The following is a 22,272-nucleotide window of genomic DNA, read 5'->3' as shown; positions in this document are numbered from 1 at the left end:
CTCCTGAGTGCTGGGATTAAAGGCGTGCGCCACGTGCCCTGCTGCAACAAATACGTTTGACCATTGAGCCATCTCTCCAGCCCCACACCAGTTCTCTGGAAGACTCAGAGTGGTTGGTATACATGCCTGGAATATCAACATGTAGGAGGTTGAGGCAGGAGGATTGTCATAAATTTGAGACCATCTGGAATACTACTAATAGCTTCACCATACAGACAGACAGACAGACACACACACACACACACACAACACACACAACACACACACACACACACACACACACACACACACAAGACTTAGGAGCAGGTCACGTGGCTTTAAAGTAACTAAAAATGGGTGGAAATCATGGCTGTTAAGCGTCTATTATATGGAAAATGCTTATATAAGGACTCCCCCCGTCCCTTTCTGATGAGAAACAATGTGTACTACTAGTGTTGCTTGATTGGGATTCCTATAATTTATTTCCCCCCCGTAACAGCTGATGAACCTGATACAATGGAGGCCTCAGTACAGGACGAGAACAGTGGGAGTGGGGTGGGAGATGAGGGCATTCAGAAAATTCTAGCATTGCTCTTTGCTTGGTCCTAGTGACTTCAGGAAGAGCTAGCTCTGCTCCTGTCTTCTTTGGAGTTCATTTAGAAATTGGCTCCCACGCCCTCACCTGCAGGTATTTCTTGGGGTGACACTAACTCCCAGCATTGTTCTCCTCCCTGCTAGACTAAGCCCCCCCTCACCCCCCCAGGATTCCATGGTCCAAGGCCAGCCCCTGCCCTTTGTGGTACAGTAATGTGTGTAAAGGCTCTGCTAATCAAACACCTATCCCGGGACACCCCCACCCCCCAGCACATGTGCCCTTGATCCTTTAGTTGTGGGTGTCACCGGCCAAGAGCCCCTCTACAGGGTAGTCTTCCGCTGGATGGATACACAGATGAGGGTTGGGCCACCCCTGAGGTCCACAGAGGATTGGGAATGCAGAAGCCATCTGTCATGCTGGGGAGGGGGAGGGGGAGGGGCAAGAGAAGCCAGAGGACCAAGTGGTCCTATCTGCTCCCTGAAAATACCTCAGCTGGATGGAATTTGTCTATATTTAGCAGGAGGCAGATAGGCAGGGTTGGGGAGGGGGTGGTCCTCATAAATACTGGGAACACGGGACACTGTACAGTTCCTCCTGGGTTGGCCTTACCTGCTCAGTGCTTGCTGCGACTGGTTTGAAGATGCCGGAGCCAGGGAAGAAAGCAGGTAGCTCCGTGTATGGGGTTGGGGCCGGATCTGGGGCAGTGGTCTACACAGCTTGTGGGCAGGTCTAGACCCTGGTGGAGGATGAAGTCTCTCCTTTGGTCTCTGTCTAATTCTCTGCTTCTTTTTCCACCCCTTGGATGAGACCGAGGAAAAACTCAGTGTCAGGCCCACTGAGAGGTGACTTCACTAGGTTAGGAAGAACCCAGGGTCAACACCTCACTCTATCTTTTTCAGCGATGGTCTTTGCTTCAAGGAACTCAAATTTAGGCTACAGTACTGAGTCACCTGAGCACCTACTGGTCTCTGTTTCTGAATGTACAGTAGTAGGTGGGGGTAGCTCTGGCTGTCTGCCACATGAGCCTGAAGTGGGGCACTCACAACAAGCCTGACTCCAGATGTGCCTCTCTTCTCTGGAAAAGAACAGGCAAAGGACAGAGACACTGTAGTCGACGGCCTGGACCAGGCCCTCATGCCCTTGCAGAGGTCACGGGGCTCAGGGATCCAGCCCCCAGCCCCCTGCTACACCCAGGCTAGTGTTATCTCAGTCTGAAGCTCTCAGAGGACAAATTTAGCTCTATTCCAAGTAGGCAGCGTTCTGGGGCCCCTGCCAAGGGCCCCACTGTGTGAGAGGGGGCTGGGCCCACCACCGGTGACCCTGGGCAGGAGGGAGGGGATCCGAGAGTATAGAGCCTGAGCTCTTTCATCTGTGATCGTCTGTCAGTTAACACTTGAGACATAGAGATGGCTGCACCTACCCTGTAGAACTGGTGGAGTCGTTTTGGAGAAGGGCGTTAGGGAACCCCAACCCGTGCTACCTCCATCTGCCTCTTCAGCGTCAGCCTTCAACAAGAAGCCACGGTCGGCGGAGGTGCCCGCAGGCAGTGCCGCAGTGTTTGAAGCTGAGACAGAGCGGTCAGGCGTGAAGGTGCGGTGGCAGCGGGACGGCAGGGACATCAGTGCCAGTGACAAGTATGGCTTGGCAGCAGAGGGCAAGCGGCACACTCTGACAGTACGGGATGCGGGCCCCGACGACCAGGGCTCCTATGCGCTCATTGCAGGCTCCTCAAAGGTCAAGTTTGACCTCAAGGTCACAGAGGCAGGTAAGAGCTTGATGCCCTCTCCCCGAGGCCCAACTTGAACTTCAGCTGTAGCCTTGCACAGGGCCTGGACTCTGGACGCTCGCCTTGGCCTGGGCAATGCTGTAAGGCAGAAACGCCCCTCTTCTACACCAAGATCTCTCTAGGCATTAGCTGCGGCTGCAGCCCTTCCAAGTTGTGGAGGTGGGAAAAACGTGAGCAGAGCTAGGAAGAGTCCTCTCCCGTGGGGGACCCAGAGTTGGGTCACACCCAGATAAGGACTTAGCTAGCTATGTGTGTTGGCAGGGAATCCAAGAGCTTGGTGGTGGTGGTGGTGGTGGTGGTGGCGGTGTCGGTTGGAGGTGCTGGGTCAAGGCCAGAGCCTGGAAAGGGACAGCAGATGGATCTCAGAGCTGTTCAGAGCAGAAATCTGGACATAGGACAGGTGGACTGTGGGGGTGAGATAAGAAGCTGGCTGCCTCCTCTCCTTGGAGTGAAGCCCAGGGGCTGAAGGCGACTGGACACTACTGGGCAAGTGAGATGCATCTTAGGTGGGACACAGGTCCGATGTCGGAGAGGGTGTGTGTGTGTAAGCAGTGTGTGTGTGTGTGTGTGCGTGTGTGTAAGCGGTGTGTGTGTGTGCGCGTGTGTGTAAGCGGTGTGTGTGTGTGGGGGGCTCTGATTAGAAACTGTGCTGTGACCCCCACCTTAGCTCCTCCAGAGAAGCCAGAGGCTGCAGTTGCTCCCACTCCTTTGGAGGCCCCAGGAGTCCCCAAAGATGTCCCTGTTCTAGCCGCCGAGCTGGAAGAAAATGTCCCGAATACTGAAGGTGAAAGGGGGCTGGGTAATGAGGCCAGGCCGGTGGGAGGGGGCTGTCCCAGGACAGGTCTAAGCAGCCTTCTTTCAGGGTCCGTTTCAGTAGCTCCAGACGGTTCAACCCCAGGGAGTCAGGGAGCTCCTGATGACCCGATTGGCCTCTTTTTGATGAGGCCACAGGATGGCGAGGTGACCGTGGGTGAGTGGGGGGGGGGCTTCTGTGCTCGGGGATGGTATGGGAAAAGAAGCACCAGAGCACCCCAAGTTCAGCCTCTCACGTCTTTCTCGCAGGTGGCAGCATCATCTTTTCTGCCCGTGTGGCTGGGGCCAGCCTCCTGAAGCCACCCGTGGTCAAGTGGTTCAAGGGCAAGTGGGTGGATCTGAGCAGCAAGGTGGGCCAGCACCTGCAGCTGCACGACAGCTATGACAGAGCCAGCAAGGTGGGACACCTGGCCAGGGCCATGAAGAGCTCTGGAGGTCAGGGCATGGGGAAGCTAGACAACTGGGAAGCAGGGCCGAGCCAGATGTTCGACCGAGCCAGATGTTCAGCCGAGCCAGCTGTGCCCTGCACAAAAACAGCTCTGAAGTGTAGACATCTGCCTGGCATTTTATCCTGGTCATGTGCCAGCGGGAGCCAGTCCATGGGTCTTGAGATGTGGAGACCTCCCTTCTGTCTAGTGTTAGCCCTGAGAAGCCAGGTGGCAGGCTTTGCCACACCTGTTCTCTTTAGGAATGCAGGGCCTCTCCTGCCCCAAACTTCCTTCATCCCCTGCCCACAGGTCTACCTGTTTGAGCTACACATCACAGACGCCCAGGCCACTTCTGCTGGGGGCTACCGCTGTGAGGTGTCTACCAAGGACAAATTTGACAGCTGCAACTTCAACCTCACTGTCCATGGTGAGGGGGGTCCTGGGGTTTTATCTGGTCTTCATGGGTCCTGATCCTGTCGTCCCCCCCCCCCAACACTAAGGAGGGTAATTTAGCTGTGGCCTGATACCAGCGCTGATCCCCCAAGGTGTGAAAGAAATCCATGCTTTCAGGGACGTGGGAGACTCGGGAGCAAGTCAAAGGTGGGACTCTGTTACAGTTGTTTGTGTCCCTGCCTGACATAGTTTGAACTGGGAGGGAGCAGGAGGCAGCCCACTGTAGAGACTGGGGCTATCAACTGCCCCGCCTCTCTGGATACCAACCCTGGGAAAAGTTGAGAAGAAAGAGTCCTGTGCTCCCTTCCCTGAGTTCCCCCCGCCCCTCCCCCATCACTTCCTTCTCTTTGTACACAGAGGCTGTTGGTTCTGGAGACCTGGACCTCAGATCAGCTTTCCGCCGCACGTGAGTAGCTCTCTTTCCTCAGGAATTGGAGGCTGGTGTGAGAGGCTGAGGCCCCTTGACGTTTTAGATGGGGGGGGGCACATGGAGGTCTGAGCTGAAGTCTGTGAGGGGTGGGGGCAAGCTCCTGTGTCACTGGAGATGCTGTCTAACTCCCACAGGAGCCTGGCTGGAGCAGGTCGGCGAACCAGGTACCGTCTCCTGTCTCCCGTCTGTCCCATACACAGACTCCAGGTGTATCCGAGACGGGTGGGAGCCCCACCTGGCTGCATCCCTTCCTCCTACTCCACCTCATCTCCTAAGCCCCTTCTAGCTCTTTAGTGACGCCGCATGGGATCTCTTTCCATAGTGACAGCCATGAAGATGCTGGGACTCTGGACTTTAGTTCTCTGCTGAAGAAGAGGTGAGTCCTTGGGTTATACTGTCCAGGGCGGGGAGTAAGACATGGCATTGAGGTGTCCCAGCTGTGTGGCCCCGAACAAGATGAGGTACCTCTCTGAGCTGGTTCCCTTGTCAAGTGGGATGACCCCTGTGGAAAAGAGATATGCCCTGATAGCCATCCTCAATGGGACCCTAAAACCCCCGTATCGAATCTATAGTAGAACATTTCTGTAGACTGAGGACTCCAAGAAGCAGGAAGAGGGCTCCCCAAAGCTGTAGCCGTGAGGACCTAGCCCAGCCCCCTGATTTTGTTTCTTTTTCTGTCTGTCCTTTCTTTCCCTCTCTCTCCATCCATCCTTCATGGCCACTGCTGCTGCTCCTGCCCAGAGAGTAAGGAACGGGCTTGGGAGGCTCTGGGGCAAGAGAATGTTAGCTCTGGGCGTGCGCACTCTAGCTGCTGGGGTTTGGTGGAACTCATACACACCAGGGTGACATCCTTGAGGCTTGCGGTGGTCCTGATACTCTGTCTGGTATCAAGGAGAGTGAAGGGCCTACCCTGGAAAGGAGGGGCACAGTATGAGGAAGCGTGAGGAAGCGAAGGCCTTGGAAAAGGTCTCAGTATTGGCAGGGAGGCATCTAGACTTCTAACGTGCGCCTGTCCTTTTTTTCCTCATCTGGAGCAGCAGTTTCCGGAGGTGAGTGCCCGACAGCGTCAGAGCGTCAGAGCGCTCAAGCCCTCTCCGCCTTCAGCCCAGAGCCCTGCCAGTTCAAGACTGGGGGCGGGGGGGGGGGGGCAGGGGAGGAAGGGAAGGGAAGGGGGCAGAGGCAGGCCCTCATCCTGTGGCCAGGAACCCTCAGGAAGGGACGAGGAGGGGCTGCCTTGAACTTCCCAGTGGGCTGTGGGACACAGGGACTCAAAGCTGGAGGCACCTGCGGAAGAGGACGTGTGGGAGATCCTGAGACAGGCGCCACCATCAGAGTATGAGCGCATTGCCTTCCAGCACGGAGTCACGGACCTGCGAGGCATGCTGAAGAGACTCAAGGGCATGAAGCACGATGAAAAGAAGAGCACAGGTTAGCCCTTCCCCCACATGGGAAGAAGAACACAGGTTAGCCCTTCCCCCACATGGGAAAGGAGAAGGCGCCAGCTAGTTCCCGACAGAGGACAATTGCTGGGCCAGAGAGCTCCACACAAAAGCCTGTAGGATATGGGCTGAGGGAGCCTTTGGGGCCCAGACAAGGAGTAGAGGTAGAAAAAGGAACAAATTAGCTGTTAAGCAAGGCACTGCATGTTTTATGTAATTGCCTAATTTAATTATTCCCAACCTCACCACCATACAGGGAGCATTATCCATTCACTTTGACAAATGAGGAAACTGAGGCACAGAGACCTAAGGAACTAGTTCGAACCCCACAACTATCTCCAGGCCCTGCCTGAGTATCTGTGGCTCTCACAGTCCTCCAGCAGCGGAGCTGGCTTTACCAACATGGCAGCAAGGGGAGGCATTGTTGAGAGGCGGGCCTGGACTCTGGAGTCCTCCATACCACAGATCAGTGGGGTTCATGGCCTTAGGTCACTCCCCATGTCTCCCTAAGTCCTGTTCTATCTCTATAACACAACGCCCAGACAATGGTCTTGAGAGCTGGGCAGTGGCCGCACTAAGGGAGGAGAAGCTGGTAGAGATGCTAAAATGAAGGGGGCATGCACGACACTCCTAGCTCTCGCGACAAGCTTCCGTCTTGCTGGATGGCTCTCACCCTGCCCAAGAGCTGAGCAGTTAGAAAGAACTCCAAGGAAGACAAAGCAGGGACAGACAGACGGGTGGACATTGAACAGAGATGAGAAGATAGGGTCATTACAGAAACCCTATGGGTGGGGCAGGGCTACGCAGCAGAGTGAGGAAGATGCAGGCACCTGCCATGGCTGCTGTGCCTGTGGCCTGGGGAAAGGGTGTGAGCATTGGGGGTATCCGGGCTGAGATGTTGGGGTTCAGCCTTTCAGAAGAAGCTGGAGCCTGCCTACCAGGTAAACAAGGGCCACAAGATCCGGCTTACTGTGGAACTGGCTGACCCGGACGCCGAGGTCAAGTGGCTTAAGAACGGACAGGAGATTCAGATGAGTGGCAGGTGTGATGGAGGTGGGCGGAGTCCCAGGCCCTGGGGTTAGGGGAGAGTGGCATTGCCCTGTCTCTTTCTGAGATCTCTCTGGCTCCTGGCCCCATTGGTATCATCCCCCATTTCCTCCCCACCCCCAGAATCTAATTCCAGGTCATTTGACCTAACCTGTCTCCTTCTCTTCCTCTCTCTCTCTCTCTCTCTCTCTCTCTCTCTCTCTCTCTCTCTCTCTGGAACACTGCAATGGCACCTTCCGTTTCATAGCAAGTAAGTCAGCTTGAAGCTTGAAGCAGGCATGGGGTTTGTGAAGATCACCGAGCTCAGGAGGGGCACCCATGGACCCCCCCGATATGCCTCTGTGCCCTGCCCAGGTACATCTTCGAGTCCATTGGTACCAAGCGCACCCTGACCATCAGCCAGTGCTCACTGGCTGACGATGCAGCCTACCAGTGTGTGGTGGGGGGTGAGAAATGCAGCACGGAGCTCTTTGTCAAAGGTGGGTCTGGGGAACAGGCGACCCTGGGAGGAAAAGGGGCCCCAGGGAACTAGCCTTTCTATTGTCCCTCCCTCGACAGAGCCCCCAGTGCTGATCACACGGCCCCTGGAAGACCAAGTGGTGATGGTGGGACAGCGGGTGGAGTTTGAGTGTGAGGTCTCAGAAGAAGGGGCCCAAGTCAAATGGTGAGTGCAGGGGTGTCGGGGTGCAAGGCAGGGCTGGAGAATGGAGACATCTGCCCAGAGGAGACATTGTCTCTTTTCTGACCAGGCTGAAAGATGGGGTGGAGCTGACTCGTGAGGAGACCTTCAAATACCGGTTCAAGAAGGATGGGCGGAAACACCACCTCATCATCAACGAGGCGACCCTGGAGGATGCAGGGCACTACACAGTACGCACAAGCGGGGACCAGGCTGTGGCAGAGCTCATCATGCAAGGTGAGGGCCCCTAGCCCAAGCCTGGCTTGCCGCATGGAAGGAACAGGCTCTGGGCTAGCCTTTGATACCTTGAGCCTCGTCTGCTTACCTATCTGTAAAATGGATGTGCTGAAGTGAGCACTGCAGAAAGTGTTGGGCGGATCACGTGGGCCTGGTCAGTGTCACCCCTGAGCCTGAGTTTCCTTGTATAACTATAATATCAAGACATACATGCAACACAAGCACTGCCCGCGAGCCCACGCATCCCCACAAAGGCCCACACTCCGCGCACATTCCTCCTGAGCTCAGAGGCTCTCTGTCCATCCCCCAGAGAAGAAGCTGGAGGTGTACCAGAGCATCGCGGACCTGGCGGTGGGCGCCAAGGACCAGGCTGTGTTTAAGTGTGAGGTTTCAGATGAGAACGTCCGTGGCGTGTGGCTGAAGAATGGGAAGGAACTGGTGCCTGACAGCCGCATAAAGGTGTCCCATATAGGGCGGTGAGTGAAAGAGTGGCAGGCTAAGGAGAGAGGCCAGACGACTCGTGACAGAAAGAGAGAAAAGGAGCCAGAGAGACAAAAATTACAGAGGCCAGACATGGGAGGGAGTCACAGGGAGAGTCACCTAAGACAGAGGACAGAGGTACAGAGGCAGAGTGTGGGAGACACGCAGGGTCAGGTGCCCTGCCAGGCCCTCAACTGTGACCAGACTTGGCAGGAGGCCACTGAGGAGGCGGGCGCTGGCTGGTCCCAGAGCCTCTGGGGGCCGTGCTGGGCTCCAGTTCACATGGATTATCCAGATCAGTGTTTGCCTGTCTCCCAGCCCCGTTCCTCCCCTCCACCATGGGGATGCCCCACGCAGACTCCCAGGCTGCTGACCTCAGAAAACATGTGAGGGAGCTGGAAAACACGAAATTAGGGAAAGAACCCACAGTTTAAAATATCAGAACACCAAGGAGCTAGGGCGAGGCACAGCGCCCTGAAGTTGCGGGTGTGTGGAGAGGCCAGGATTGTGTGACCCAGTAGGGGTCCTTTGACTTTCCACTGCCCTTCAGGGTCCACAAACTGACCATTGATGATGTCACACCTGCCGACGAGGCTGACTACAGCTTTGTGCCTGAAGGGTTTGCCTGCAACCTGTCTGCCAAGCTCCACTTCATGGGTGAGCTAGCACAGTGTGTGTGTGGTGTGTGTGTATTGTGTGTGTGTGGTGTGTGAGTGTGTGTGTGTGTGGTGTGTGAGTGTGTGTGTGTGTGTGTGTGTGTGGTGTGTGAGTGTGTGTGTGTGTGTGTGTGTGTGGTGTGTGAGTGTGTGTATGTGTGTGTGTGTGTTGGGGACATGACCAGGATGCCCTGTGGCCGGGCACTTCCTTTCCCTTAGTGTTCCTTGCTTTTCTTCTCTTTCAGAGGTCAAGATTGACTTTGTGCCCAGGCAGGGTGAGTCTTGGGACCATTTGTACCCCCTCAGCTTTGTCTCCTTCCCCACACCCCATGCCATCCCTAACTCCCTCCCACTTCGGACGTAGGGATGACAAAGATCTGGGAATAAGACCTAAGAGCCATGTCTTAGTTAGGGTTTCTATTACTGTGACAAAACACCATGACCAAAGAGCAAGCTGAGGCGAAAGGAGCTCATTTGGCCTATATGCCTACATTGTAGTCCACCATGGAAGGAAGCCCGGACAGGCACTCAAACAGGACAGGAACCTGGCAGCCGGAGCTGATACAGAGGCCATGGAAGGGTGCTGCTTACTGGCTAGCTCCTTGTGACTTTTTTGCTCAGTGCCCCCTGCCACCTCTGAGATTGGGTTTCTCTGTGTTGCTTTGGCTGTCCTTTTGTAGACCAGGCTGGCCTCGAACTCACAGATCCACCTGCCTCTGCCTCCTTAAGTGCTGGGATTAAAAGTGTGCGCCACCACATCCGGCTCAACCTGCTTTCTTGTAGAACCTAGGACCACCAGCCCAGGGGTGGCACCACCCACATTGGTCAGGACCTCCCCCATCAATCACTAAGAAAACACTCTACTGGCTGGCCTGCAGCCTGATCTTGTGGAGGGGAGGCATTTTCTCCATGGAGGCCTCCTTCTCTCAGATGACTAGAGTTTCTGGCAAGTTGACATAAATCTATCCAGCGCAACCCAGCCCAACCTCCCATGATCCGAAGGCTCATTTATAATCTCTCTGGCCTCAAATTCTTTGTGTGTGTGTATGTTCATGTCTGTGCAGGTGAATTACTGTACACGCACATATATGTGTGGGTGTTTATGGAGTCCAGAGTTGTCTTTGGGTGTTACTCCTCAGGCACCTTCACCCATTAAGTGAGGTTAGGTGACCATTAAGCGAGCCCCAGGTATCCACCTGTATCCACCTGGGTTCTCCTGTGCCCACCTTTCCAGGGCTGGGACTATATGTGTGCATCTGTATTTTCTTTTTCTTTTTCTGTTTTTTCGAGATAGGGCTTCTCTGTGTAGCCTTGGCTGTCCTGGACTGGCTTCATAGACCAGGCTGGCCTTGAATTCAGAGATCCGCCTGCCTCTGCCTCCCAAGTGCGGGGATTAAAGGCGTGTACCACCATGCTGGCTACATCTGGCTTTTCTATGTGGGTTCTGGGCCTCAAACTCAAGTCTAATTTTGCTAACTGAGTCATGTCTTCTGGCTCTCATTTATTCAGGTCTAAAATGAAAGGTGACAGTGTGTTTTTCACGGGGATGATGCCACCAGTGTGAGGTGTTCTCAGACATCTCTTTTCTTTTGATATGCCTTTCTTTCTTTCTTTCTTTTCTTTCTCTCTCTCTTTCTTTCTCTCCTTCCTTCCTTTTCCTGAGACAGGGTTTCTCTGTAAAACAGCCCTGGCTGTCCTGGAGTTCACTCAATAGACCAGGCTGCTCTTGAACTAGGAGATTTGCTTGCCTCTGCCTCCCAAGTGCTGGGATTAAAGGCGTGCACCACCACCACGGCACCCTTTTTTTCTTCGACACTAAGATTTAATCAGACATTTCAGAATCTTAACTTTAGGAGACTGGCTCAGGCTAAGGCTTTCTCCAGCTCAGTGCTGACCAAAGTAGGGTCAGCGACATCATCAACCCATGTAAGGAAGTCTTCATGGTGAACAGTGTTGAAAGCACTGAACACTGATCGTCTGTTGCCTCAGAAGGTGGGTTAGTGTTTTAAAGGCCCCCAAAAATCGTGTGGTAAAGACTTCCTTGGACCTGTATAACAGAGGCTCTCCTGACTTGTGTGCCCCCCTTTTCTCCCCTTGGTAGGCTACGTGGTATTCCCCCAGGCACAGTGGGTCAGATGTGATACTTGGTAACCAGAATATTCCAAACTTCCCAAAGATGTTTCTGACTATGCTGGAAGGTTCTAAATCTTGTTTGGGCTGGAAGTCATACAGGTGTATACGTGTACTCAGAATCTCAAGACTGGGCCATTGAAGAAGCTTCCAGAGGAAAAGGCTCTCGTCCCACAAGCCTGGGACCTAAGTTCAGTAGAAGGTGGACACCAACTCCACAAAGCTGCCTTCCGACCGTGCGCACACTACAGCATGCCCCGCCCACGCGCAGCGCGTGCACACACAATAATAAGACTTCCAGGCCTAATGGCACACGTTAACGATCGTAAGGGTGGGTACCACACGGAGGTGCAGTTGGCTCTCCATGCCTTCCCACCGACCCTGCAACAGTTCCCAGGAGGCTGAGGCAGGGAGCCTGGACTAAACTAGTAAGACTCTATTTTGTTTTGTTTTTTAAAGACAGAGTGTCCCTCTATGTAGCTCTGGCTGTCCTGGAGCTTTCTGTGTAGACAAGGCTGTCCTAGCCCACTTGTCTCTGCCTCCTGAGTGTTGGGATTAAACGTGTGCATCACCATGCCTGGCTGAGACCCTGTCTTAAAACAAAGCAAAAGTCCTACAGGACTAACTATGCTGAAATTTGTACTTTTTATTGTACATAAATTATACCAAGATGAAATTGATTTGTTTTGTTTGTTTGTTTGTTTGTTGGAGACAGGGTCTCTATGTAGCCTTGGTTGTCCTGGACTCAATGTGTATACCAGGCTGGCCTCCAACTCACAGCGATCTGCCTGCTTCTGTCTCTCAAGTGCTGGGCCTAAAGGCGTGCGCTACCACACCCAGCTATGAAATTGATAAAAAAAACAACAATCAAGGACATGAGCTCCTGGCATCCACCAAGCTACCTGTGCACCTCCTCTGCCTCCTTTTCTCTGAACTGTATTCCCCCATGCAGAACCTCCCAAGATCCACTTGGACTGCCCCGGGAGCACACCCGACACCATTGTGGTGGTTGCTGGGAATAAGTTACGCCTGGATGTCCCTATTTCTGGGGACCCTGCTCCCACTGTGGTCTGGCAGAAGATTGTCACACAGGTACTGTGGTTCCCTCCTCAGTTTCCCTACCTATACAATGGGTGTGTGGGACAAGATGAGTGTCAAGCTCTGCTTCGTACCCTATCCTACCCTCGCAGGGATAATAAGTCCCACTCACTGGGAGCACAGATATCCTCCACGAGCCAGAAGGCAGAACATGGTGGGAGGTGCATGGGAGATATAAGGAAAGCTGGCTCAGCACCCTTACCCCTAACTCCGGGCCATTCTCTTCCCAGGGGAAGAAAGCCCCAGCTGGGCCGCCCCCGGATGCCCCAGAAGATGCAGGTGCCGATGAGGAGTGGGTGTTTGATAAGAAGGTAGGATTGAAGCCGGGCTGTGGCTGGGCCTATCTTCTCTACATATGCGGTACCCACCCTAAAGCACGACCTGATGGGCTCTCACAGTGTGCATCACCGGGAGGAAGCTGACAGTCTCCTCACCTTGGTTTGGCTAGGAAGCCATTGGGATTGGAATGGTTCCCAGATCCCTGACTCATTTTCCCCATTCTTCTTTTTTTTTAAATATTTTATTTTATTTTATTTTATATGCATTGGTGTTTTGTCTGCATGTATGTCTGCATGAGGGTGTCAGATCTTGGAGTTATGGACAGTTGTGAGCTGCCATGTCGGTGCTGGGAATTGAACCTGGGTCCTTTGGAAGAGCAGCCAGTGCTCTTAACCACTGAGCCATCTCTCCGGCCCCCTTTCTTCTTCTTTTTTTTTTGGGGGGGGGTTTGAGACAGGGTCTCTCTGTGTAGCCTTGGCTGTCCTGGATTCGCTTTGTGGACCCCGTTGGCCTCGAACTCACAGTGATCCGCCTGCCTCTGCCTCCCAAGTGCTGGGATTAAAGGCGTGCGCCACCACCGCCCGGCCTCCCTTTCTTCTTTTTTACTAATAATTTTCTTTATTCTTGAGAATTTAATACATACATACAATGAAATGTGAGCATACCCACCATTTTACCCCCACAGCCTCTCCCACTCCCTCCCCACCCCTCACCCTCCCACCCCTTCTCCTTTTTTTTTTTTCTAGACAGAGTCTCACTACGCAGCCCCGGCTAACCTGCAACTCCCCGGGTAGATCAGGCTGGCCTCAGAACTCAGACATCCACTTGCCTCTACTGTTTCTGTAACCCACTAAGTTCAGTTAGTGCTGCCAATACATGCATGAGCGTGGGACTGTCCACTGGAGCATGAGCATCCTACGAACGGACCCCTGCATCCTCCGCAGCTATGCCTGGCCAGCAGTGCCTCAGTTCAGGGTGGGGACCGGAGAGCACCTCCTTGGCTGCCTCAGATGGTTGGCTGGCTTTCTCACGTGCGGGCAACCACAGGCGCCGACAGTTTGTGGTTGCTATAGCTGTGGCACGGCCAGAGGACAGCACCTCAAAGGCACTCCTCCCCATGCTCCCTAGCTCTTACGTCTCTCAGCCTTACCTGCCAAAATGTTCCCTGAGCTCTGGGAAGGGGGCAGAGGGATTGGTAGCTGTCTGACTTAGGGCTGAACATTTGGTTTCTTTTTTGTCTTTTTGGATTTTTGAGACAAAGTTTCTTTGTGTAGCCTTGGCTGTCCTGGACTCGCTTTGTAGACCAGGCTGGCCTCGAACTCACAGCGATCTGCCTGCCTCTGCCTCCAGAGTGCTGGGATTAAAAGCACGCGCCACCACCGCCCGGCCTGGTCTCTTATTCCCAGCACTGACTTTTATGCATCTCCATCTTGACTGCCCCAAAAGAAGCTTCTCAACTGAGGTCGAGGCCAGCCAAGTCTATGGGGTAGAACCATAAACATTTACAAGACAATTGGACGTCATGATCTTTTAGCACACTGAAGATGGCAGGCTCAGCTTCAGGGCCTGTGACCTCCTCAGCCACTGGCTTTTGATCGGGGTTACAGTAGCAGGCCTGGCATTCCTTTGTGAGGAGCAGGTTCTAGCAGAGGGCAGCTCTTATCCCACAGCAGCCGTGCCAGTGCACCAGTGGACCCTTCCCTGGCATGAAGGGTTCCATGCCGGTTAAGATCGTTGATAACTTTTCTCCCCCAACAACCTGCACCTCACCTCTGGCTCTCTGAAAGCGAGCCAGCAGGGAGGACGCTTTCTTACTGGTTGAGATTGTGACCTTGGCTATGTGTGAGTGGGTTCCCTGGCGCTCTGAAGCAAGTGCAGCTGCCTGGCATGGTCCAGTTCTGCCGTTCTCTTCCGTGTCACTGCTGGCTCTTCTGAGCGTCTAGTGGTCCTTCCGAAGCCCCACAAGCTTTGTGGGGTCACATTCTTCCCACTTGACAGAGAAGGAAACTGAGGCATACAGAGGATAGGCGTGCGCCACCACACCGGCTGCCTGTGTCATTTTTATGGTGCCACACTAATTTTTTTTTTCCAGACAGGGTTTCTCTGTGTAGCCTTGCTTGGTCTGGACTCTCTTCATAGACCAGGCTGGCCTCAAACTCACAGAGAACCACCTGCGTCTGCCTCCGGAATGCTGGGATTAAAGGCTTGTGCCATCGTGCCCGGCCCCACATTTAAGTTTTTAAAAACACAGGGGTGCAGTTTCCACCCGGGCTGTGCCCCCACCACTTCCCACAGACCCTGAACTGAACTTCCCTCTCAGCAAAAGGCTGATAGCTACTGTCTAGGTTCAGGTCTGACTTGGGCCTTGTGCCCAACTCTCTCCCTTTCAGCTGTTGTGTGAGACTGAGGGCCGGGTCCGTGTGGAGACCACCAAAGACCGTAGCGTCTTCACAGTTGAAGGGGCAGAGAAGGAAGATGAAGGTGTCTACACAGTCACAGTAAAGAACCCCGTGGGCGAGGACCAGGTCAACCTCACAGTCAAGGTCATCGGTGAGGCACCCTGAGCTCCAGGCCGGAGAGCACAGGACAACAGTAGGGAGGGCCCATCTGCTCACTCACTTACTCAACAGTTAAGACAGGGACAGTCTAAAACGGGTAATGGTAATGACTGGTACTTTTTTTTTTTTCCTGCCTGGGAGGAGCCCTGATTGAAAGGGAAATGGACGTGTAGAAATGTCACTGTGTGTGACACTGATAGTTCTCTGGGAGAGATGAACATAGGACAACCACTGTGCTCTGGAGGGCTGGGTGGGGTCAGGCAGCTGCAGCTGATTGGAGCTGGGACATGAAGTGAAAAAGAACAGTGGGGAGCCATACGTGGTAGGATGGTAGGATGGTCCGGTGTCTAGAGTGCGTTGGCTCTGGTGGAGGTGGGGGGGTGGGGGTGGGGGGGTGGGGGTGGGGGTGGGAGCAGACTGGTTGGGTCATTATTGGTTGGGGTGGTGAGGAGGAGAAGGGATGAGCAATGCTGTGTGACTCTGAGTTGGACCGAGCTGATGTGGTTCCTCTTTCCCATCAAGATGTGCCAGATGCTCCTGCGGCCCCTAAAATCAGCAACGTGGGCGAGGACTCCTGCACTGTGCAGTGGGAACCGCCTGCCTACGATGGTGGGCAGCCTGTCCTGGGTGAGTGCACAGGGCACAGGGACACCCCCCCCCCCCCCCCGCCGAGGGCAGCTGTCACCCCTATCGCTGGCCGGGGCACAGACCCGAGTCCTCATCTCCGCTCTCAGGGTACATCCTGGAGCGCAAGAAGAAGAAGAGCTACAGGTGGATGAGGCTCAACTTCGACCTGCTGAGGGAGCTAAGCCATGAGGCGAGGCGCATGATCGAGGGTGTGGCCTATGAGATGAGAGTCTACGCAGTCAATGCTGTGGGAATGTCCAGGCCCAGCCCTGCCTCTCAACCCTTCATGCCTATTGGTAAACCCGCTGGGGGGGGGGGGGCCCAGCACACCCTGGGCCAAGGGGGTGGATGGTAGCAGCCTCTTAGCTGATGGGTTGGTGGTGGTGGGGGCTCTGCAACAGGCCTTTGCATGCATGGTCCAGCGTCATCGAGGAAAGCCTGCCTTGCCTTACAGATGAGGAAACTCAGGCTGGACAAGTTCAGTGGTCTCAGGATCACCTCACTCTGGTGAATGCTAGCGACATCCCTCCCCAGTGTGAGACAGGATTTCACTATGTAGCCCTGGCTGGCGTGGAACTCAGAGACCCGCTTTGCCCCTGCCTTCTGAGTGCTGAGATAAAGACAGGTGCCACCCCCTCTGAGGCCACAAGTGGGCATTGGATCCCCTGGAATGGGAGTTAGTGGAGAGTGAGTCACCACGTGGGTGCTGGGAACTGACCTGAGTATTCTGCAAGAGAAAGAGTCTGCATGCCGGACGAGCCATAGCACCATGCCCTCCCAGGCTTCCCTTTTTTTACGGAACTAATTTCAGGTTTGTGCAACTCACCGAATTGCGCATTGCCAGGGAATTCCCTCATTTCAAGCTAGGTTTTGGCTTTCCCTTACACTTCTAGTGCCCCCTACACTGACCGTCGAGTCCTGTGCACCTTTGTGTCCTCTTGGCTCCCAGTCTCTTTCTTGGTTTGTAAGTCAAGGCAAAGGCCAAGTGTTCTGGAAGCGCTTGGGAGCCAACAGAAGGGAAATACTTCCTATGAGATCGGACAGCTGAGGTCCCGATCATGAGTAGCAACTTCCCTGCCTAGTGCCCAGACCCTCTCTACCCTCCTCTGTCCAGGGCCCCCTGGTGAACCAAACCACCTGACTGTGGAGGATGTGTCAGACACCACTGTCTCACTCAAGTGGCGGCCCCCAGAACGTGTGGGTGCCGGCGGCCTGGATGGCTACAGTGTGGAGTACTGCCTGGAAGGCTGTGAGCACTCTGCCCTGGGGCTAACCCTCAGAAGGGGGGGGTAGCGAGGGGAGGTGTGATTTTAACTCTCTCTCTCAACTATGCCCACCCTCAGGCTCCGAGTGGGTGCCTGCTCAGCAGGGGCTGACAGAGCGCACTTCGCTGCTGGTGAAGGACCTACCCACTAGGGCACGGCTGCTGTTCCGAGTGCGGGCACACAATGTGGCAGGGCCTGGAGCCCCGGTCATCACCAAGGAGCCTGTGACAGTGCAGGAGATACTGCGTGAGTGTCCTTCTGCTCCAAGGCCGACCACCAATCATCCTTTCCCAATCATGGAGACCCTGCCAGAGGCATGGGCTTTAGTGGGCAGGGTTGGGGTCGGGGTCGGGGGACAGGAAGGGCCAGGGCCTTCATCTGTGCCTTGGGTTCTCTTGGTTTTTCCACCAGCCCCTAGGTCTGGAACAGGGAGAATATAGGCCTTAGCTTCCATGATCTGGATCTCAGCCCCAACACATAGGTATTGTCCACAGAACTGAACAGTGAGGCTTTTCAGGGCAGTTTAGTGCCATCAGAGACACACTGCCCATTCATCTGCTCTTGTTTGTTGCTGTTGTTGTTGTTGTTTGAAACAGGGTCTCTGTATGTGTAGCCCTGGCTGTCTTGGAACTATGTAGACCAGGCTGGCTTCGAACTCACAGCCCTGCCTCTGCCTCCCAAGTGCTGGGATTAAAGGCGTGTGCCACTTGGGCCTGGCTCGGTCTTCTGTTCTTTACCTCAACAAAGGCAGAAGGGTTGGTTCTCCAGGGTGGAAAGAAGCAACAAACTGAAACAGTACTGGGCGGAGTGTCCAAAAGCCTAGAATCACAGCATTTACTCACATATTACAAGACGTGTGACTCCAAATAACGTCCTCACCCTCGTGAAGTGAAGCTGAACAGAGTGGCATACGCCTGCCATTTTGGCACTTAGAGGTGGAGGCAGGAGGATGAGAAGCCTGTGGCCAGTCTGGGCTATCTGAAAAACAAGGCCTGGAAAGATGGTTTAGCAGTTAAGAACACTTGCTATTCTTGCAGAGGACCAGCGTTCAGTTTCCAGCACCCATATGCGGGCCTCACAACCATCCATAACGCCAGTTCCAGGGGACTCATTGCTTTTTTCTGCTTTTTTTTTGGTTTGTTTGTTTGTTTGTTTTTTCTGAGACAGGGTCTCTCTGTGTAGTACTGGCTGCCCTGGACTCGCTTTGTAGACCAGGCTGGCCTCAAACTCACAGCGATCCGCCTGCCTCTGCCTCCCGAGTGCTGGGATTAAAGGTGTGCATCGTTGCTTTTTTTCTGACCTCTGTAATCACTAGGCACACATAGTGCACATAGATACATGCAAGCTAAATGCTCATAGATGTAAATAAATATATAAAAAAAATGAAAACTACACACACCCCAAACCAAAATGACAGCAGTGTACCGAGGCTCAGTGTACAGCATCTAGTGTGGAGCACACTGGAATTGCTGTGGGTTACAGGGTTCTGGCCCAGGGCAGCTTTCTTCTCAGCTACAGTGCTCTGGGCCCTGCCTCAAGAGAATGGCCCGGTGGGATCCTTAGGGCTGAGCTATAGGTAGACGGACCCTGTGGCGCTACCCTCTTTCCACCCTCAGAGCGACCACGGTTCCAACTGCCCAGACACTTGCGCCAGACCATCCAGAAGAAAGTTGGGGAGCCTGTGAACCTCCTCCTCCCCTTTCAGGTAGGGTGACCCCTTCCCTGTCCTAAAGGAGAAACCACAGTGGAAAGATCTCCTGGGGCCATGGACCCTCAGTCCACATGTAGCTGGTATATGCCAGCTCAGGGTTGGTCTCGCCATCCTTCCCTAGGGCAAACCCCGGCCCCAAGTGACCTGGACCAAAGAGGGGCAGCCACTGGCCGGTGAGGAGGTGAGCATCCGCAACAGCCCCACGGACACCATCTTGTTCATCCGAGCTGCCCGCCGCACCCACTCAGGCACCTACCAGGTGACAGTTCGCATTGAGAACATGGAGGACAAGGCAACACTGGTCCTGCAGATCGTGGGTATGTGGCACAGGTGCCTCCCTTTCAGGACACTGCTCTCCTGAGCTTGGGAAGCCAGCTCAGAGCTCATGCAGAAGATGGCTAGAGACAGGGGCACCTGTACGCCGGCAGCCCCTGTTTCTGCTCATGTGGCTTCAGGCTGTGCAGTGATCCAATCAGACCTGTCTCCTGCAGATAAGCCAAGTCCTCCCCAGGATATCCGGGTCATTGAGACTTGGGGTTTCAATGTGGCTCTGGAGTGGAAGCCACCCCAAGATGATGGCAATTCAGAGATCTGGGGTTACACTGTACAGAAGGCTGACAAGAAGACCATGGTGAGCCTGGGGTCAAGCGCCTCCAGCAGCCCTCCCCTTACTGCCAGCCCCCAATCCATTAATCTGGTTTCCTCCACGGTAGAGGTGGAGGTACAAGGGGTACCCAAGAAAGGCAGAGGTCCCTCAGGGAGCCCCCTCTCCCCCCACACCTTCCAGGAGTGGTTCACTGTTTTGGAGCATTACCGTCGCACTCATTGTGTGGTCTCGGAGCTTGTTATTGGCAATGGCTACTACTTCCGGGTCTTCAGCCATAACATGGTGGGTTCAAGTGATAAAGCCGCTGCCACCAAGGAGCCTGTCTTTATCCCAAGACCAGGTGCTGTACACTCACTCCCACTGCGGGGAAGTGGGGGAAGGAAGGGAAGGGAGCCTAGCTCTGGGTGACCTGCTTGGTACCAAGACTTGTTACCAACAGGCATGACATATGAACCACCCAAGTACAAGGCCCTGGACTTCTCTGAGGCTCCAAGCTTCACCCAGCCCTTGACTAACCGCTCCATCATCGCAGGCTATAATGCCATCCTCTGCTGTGCTGTCCGGGGTAGTCCTAAGGTAGGGACTCAAGATCCTGGCTAGACTAACGGGTGTTCTAGACTCTATTTGGATAGTCTTCCCCCCAATTTGTTGTTGTTTTTTTTTTAAAGATTTATTTATTATTATGTATACAGTGCTCTGTCTGCATGTACACCTGCAGGCCAGAAGAGGGCATCAGATGACATTATAAATGGTTATGAGCCACCATGTAGTAGCTGGGAATTGAACTCATGACCTCTGGAGGAGCAGTCAGTGTGCTCTTAACCTCTGAGCCATCTCTCCAGCCCCCTCCCCCAATTTGTGTATCTCCAGTCTTCCACCTAAACAGGGCCTAAGCCCTCATTGTAGGCTCTGTGTTCACTCTCAACTTTGGGCTGAGTCTGGTGCTCCAGCGAGAACTTCTAGAACAATCCCTCTGAATTCCCATCACGCCTCCTCAAGACACTTTCTTCCTCCTCCTCCTCCTCTTCCTTGACGTGCAGCCCAAGATTTCCTGGTTCAAGAATGGCCTGGACCTGGGAGAAGATGCCCGCTTCCGCATGTTCAGCAAGCAGGGAGTACTGACCCTGGAGATCAGAAAGCCCTGCCCCTTCGATGGGGGCGTCTATGTCTGCAAGGCCACCAACTTGCAGGGCGAGGCACAGTGCGAGTGCCGCCTGGAGGTGAGAGGTGAGGAGCCTTCTGGGCCAGAGCTTGGGGGAAGGCAGGGCAGTAGCAGGGACCCTGGGTGTGGTTCAAGCAGTGCCTGTGGGTGCTGGAGCACTGACCTGGCATGCTCAGTGGATCTTGGCTTCTGGAAGACTAGGAAGACACAACTTGTGGCCTTCTCTCTTACAGTTCCTCAGTGACCAGGATGGCTCCCCAGAAATGGCTAGGTATGTATTCCAGACCACTTGAGACCAAGGGCCTAGGGTGGCCATCAGGAAATGGGAGGTACGAGGGGCCTCAGTTCAGTCATAAGGCAGCCTGTGTTCTAGGTACAAATGGATGCCAGCCTATCCCAGAAACCCAAAAGGGAGTTGGAGGAGCAGCCCTTTCTGCTACTGAATATGTGTGTGTGTGTGTGCACGTGTGCACCCTGGACTGGAAGGACTGGCCAGCAGTTACACCAGGCAGATCTGGTAGGCTCTGCAGAAACTGACATCATAGCTCTTAATGAGTGCTGTTGATCTTGGGGGCATAACGTGTGTGGGCCTCAGAAATGGTGACTGGGGACAGGCCCCTCTGGCTGGCTCATTATGTAAGGACAATAAATGATCAGTGCAGTCACAGAGGCTGATGTCTCCTGTCCAGTGTGTTCATCTCCACAGGAAGGCATCTGCCTGATCTTGGCAGGCACACCATCTTCCAAATAGGGAAATGCAATTTTCTGTATTTGTGAGACATTATCACTAGAGAGGATGGCAGTTGCCCTGAAAGTGTGGAAGGAAAAGCCACAGGAGCCATAGGTGTTCCTTTGTAGGCACAGGTATGAGCTTCAGCACCATAACCCAGGCAACGGCAGCTGGGTGCTGAACAGTGGGTGGGGTAACAGGGTCCTGTCCTTCACTGGTTGCATTTAGACCTCATTGATCTGGGTGGTGGGGCGGGCACACGCCTTTAGTCTCAGCATATGGGAGGCAGAGGCAGGCGAATCTTTGTGAGTTTGAGGCCAGCCTGGTCTACAAAGTGAGACCAGGATAGCTGGGGCTACACAGAGAAACTCTGTCTCAAAAAACGGGGAAAAAAAAAAAAGACTTCATGAGCCCACAGCTCATGACCACATGTCTCACATGGGACAGGGTGACTCCATCCAGCTCAGACAGGGGAAATCACAACCTTCTCTGTCTTCCTCCACAGAGACCACATTTCCTTACAAATCTTGTGGTCAGCAGGTCTCAGAAGTGTCATAGCGGTGGTAGGTATTGTGTCCAGAGTAACAGGGTTTCCCATGGCATAGCCATTGTTGGACCTGGGCTGGCTTCTACTTTGCATTCTACTCAACATAAGATACACACTTGGGCTGGTCAGTGGTGGCGCACGCCTTTAATCCCAGCACTCGGGAGGCAGAAGCAGGCTGATCCCTGAGTTTGAGGCCAGCCTGGTTTACAGAGTGAGTCCAGGACAACCAGGGCTACACAAAGAAACCCTGTCTTGAAAAACCAAAAAAAAAAAAAAAGATACACATGTGGTCAAGAGCACAGAGCCCTGGCCCGCAGGACCTGTGGGAGGCCCAGGCCACATCACGACACACCTGATCACACCTGTATGGGGAAAGCAGAGCAGCATCTGTGTTTTCTTATGACTTCTTTATCAAGAAGTTCAAGTACAGGTGCTTCTAGTGGCCGGAGCACTCCAGGCCTTTACAGCCCTCATGTAGCCCTCTGGCATCCCAGGGACGGCCTTCCTCCGGCCTGAGCTGAGGGGACGCATCACTT

The 22,272-nt window shown here is 54.1% G+C and overlaps 1 protein-coding gene across 1 annotated transcript; it reads left to right on the top strand.

Annotated features, from left to right (window-relative positions):
• Window positions 1–1,125: 1,125 nt before the first annotated feature.
• Window positions 1,126–22,161, top strand: MYBPC3 (myosin binding protein C3). Its single transcript, XM_084774826.1, has 32 exons — window positions 1,126–1,239; window positions 2,073–2,339; window positions 3,028–3,144; window positions 3,223–3,330; window positions 3,423–3,571; window positions 3,911–4,028; window positions 4,412–4,460; window positions 4,619–4,648; window positions 4,807–4,860; window positions 5,749–5,912; window positions 6,833–6,965; window positions 7,325–7,449; window positions 7,529–7,634; window positions 7,720–7,886; window positions 8,197–8,362; window positions 8,917–9,023; window positions 9,268–9,297; window positions 12,105–12,244; window positions 12,481–12,561; window positions 14,920–15,079; window positions 15,610–15,714; window positions 15,822–16,010; window positions 16,829–16,963; window positions 17,058–17,225; window positions 18,596–18,684; window positions 18,812–19,007; window positions 19,182–19,321; window positions 19,478–19,637; window positions 19,737–19,873; window positions 20,338–20,517; window positions 20,693–20,730; window positions 20,833–22,161. Exons 1-32 carry the CDS (start codon window positions 1,215–1,217, stop codon window positions 20,900–20,902), a joined length of 3,903 nt encoding a protein of 1,300 aa, XP_084630952.1. The 5' UTR covers window positions 1,126–1,214; the 3' UTR covers window positions 20,903–22,161.
• Window positions 22,162–22,272: the final 111 nt, after the last annotated feature.

Source organism: Acomys minous, assembly GCF_964271855.1.
Source record: "Acomys minous genome assembly, chromosome: 3".
Lineage (NCBI taxonomy): Eukaryota > Metazoa > Chordata > Mammalia > Rodentia > Muridae > Acomys > Acomys minous.
Note: the sequence above shows the minus strand (reverse complement) of the source record. Positions and strands in the feature narration are given on the sequence as shown.

Coding starts and splice junctions, on each gene's coding strand:
- MYBPC3 (XM_084774826.1), top strand. CDS start 1,215: ATGCCGGAGCCAGGGAAGAAAGCAG. Junction 12,245..12,480: donor GGCAGAAGATTGTCACACAG/GTACTGTGGTTC, acceptor TTCTCTTCCCAG/GGGAAGAAAGCCCCAGCTGG. Junction 17,226..18,595: donor GACAGTGCAGGAGATACTGC/GTGAGTGTCCTT, acceptor TTCCACCCTCAG/AGCGACCACGGTTCCAACTG.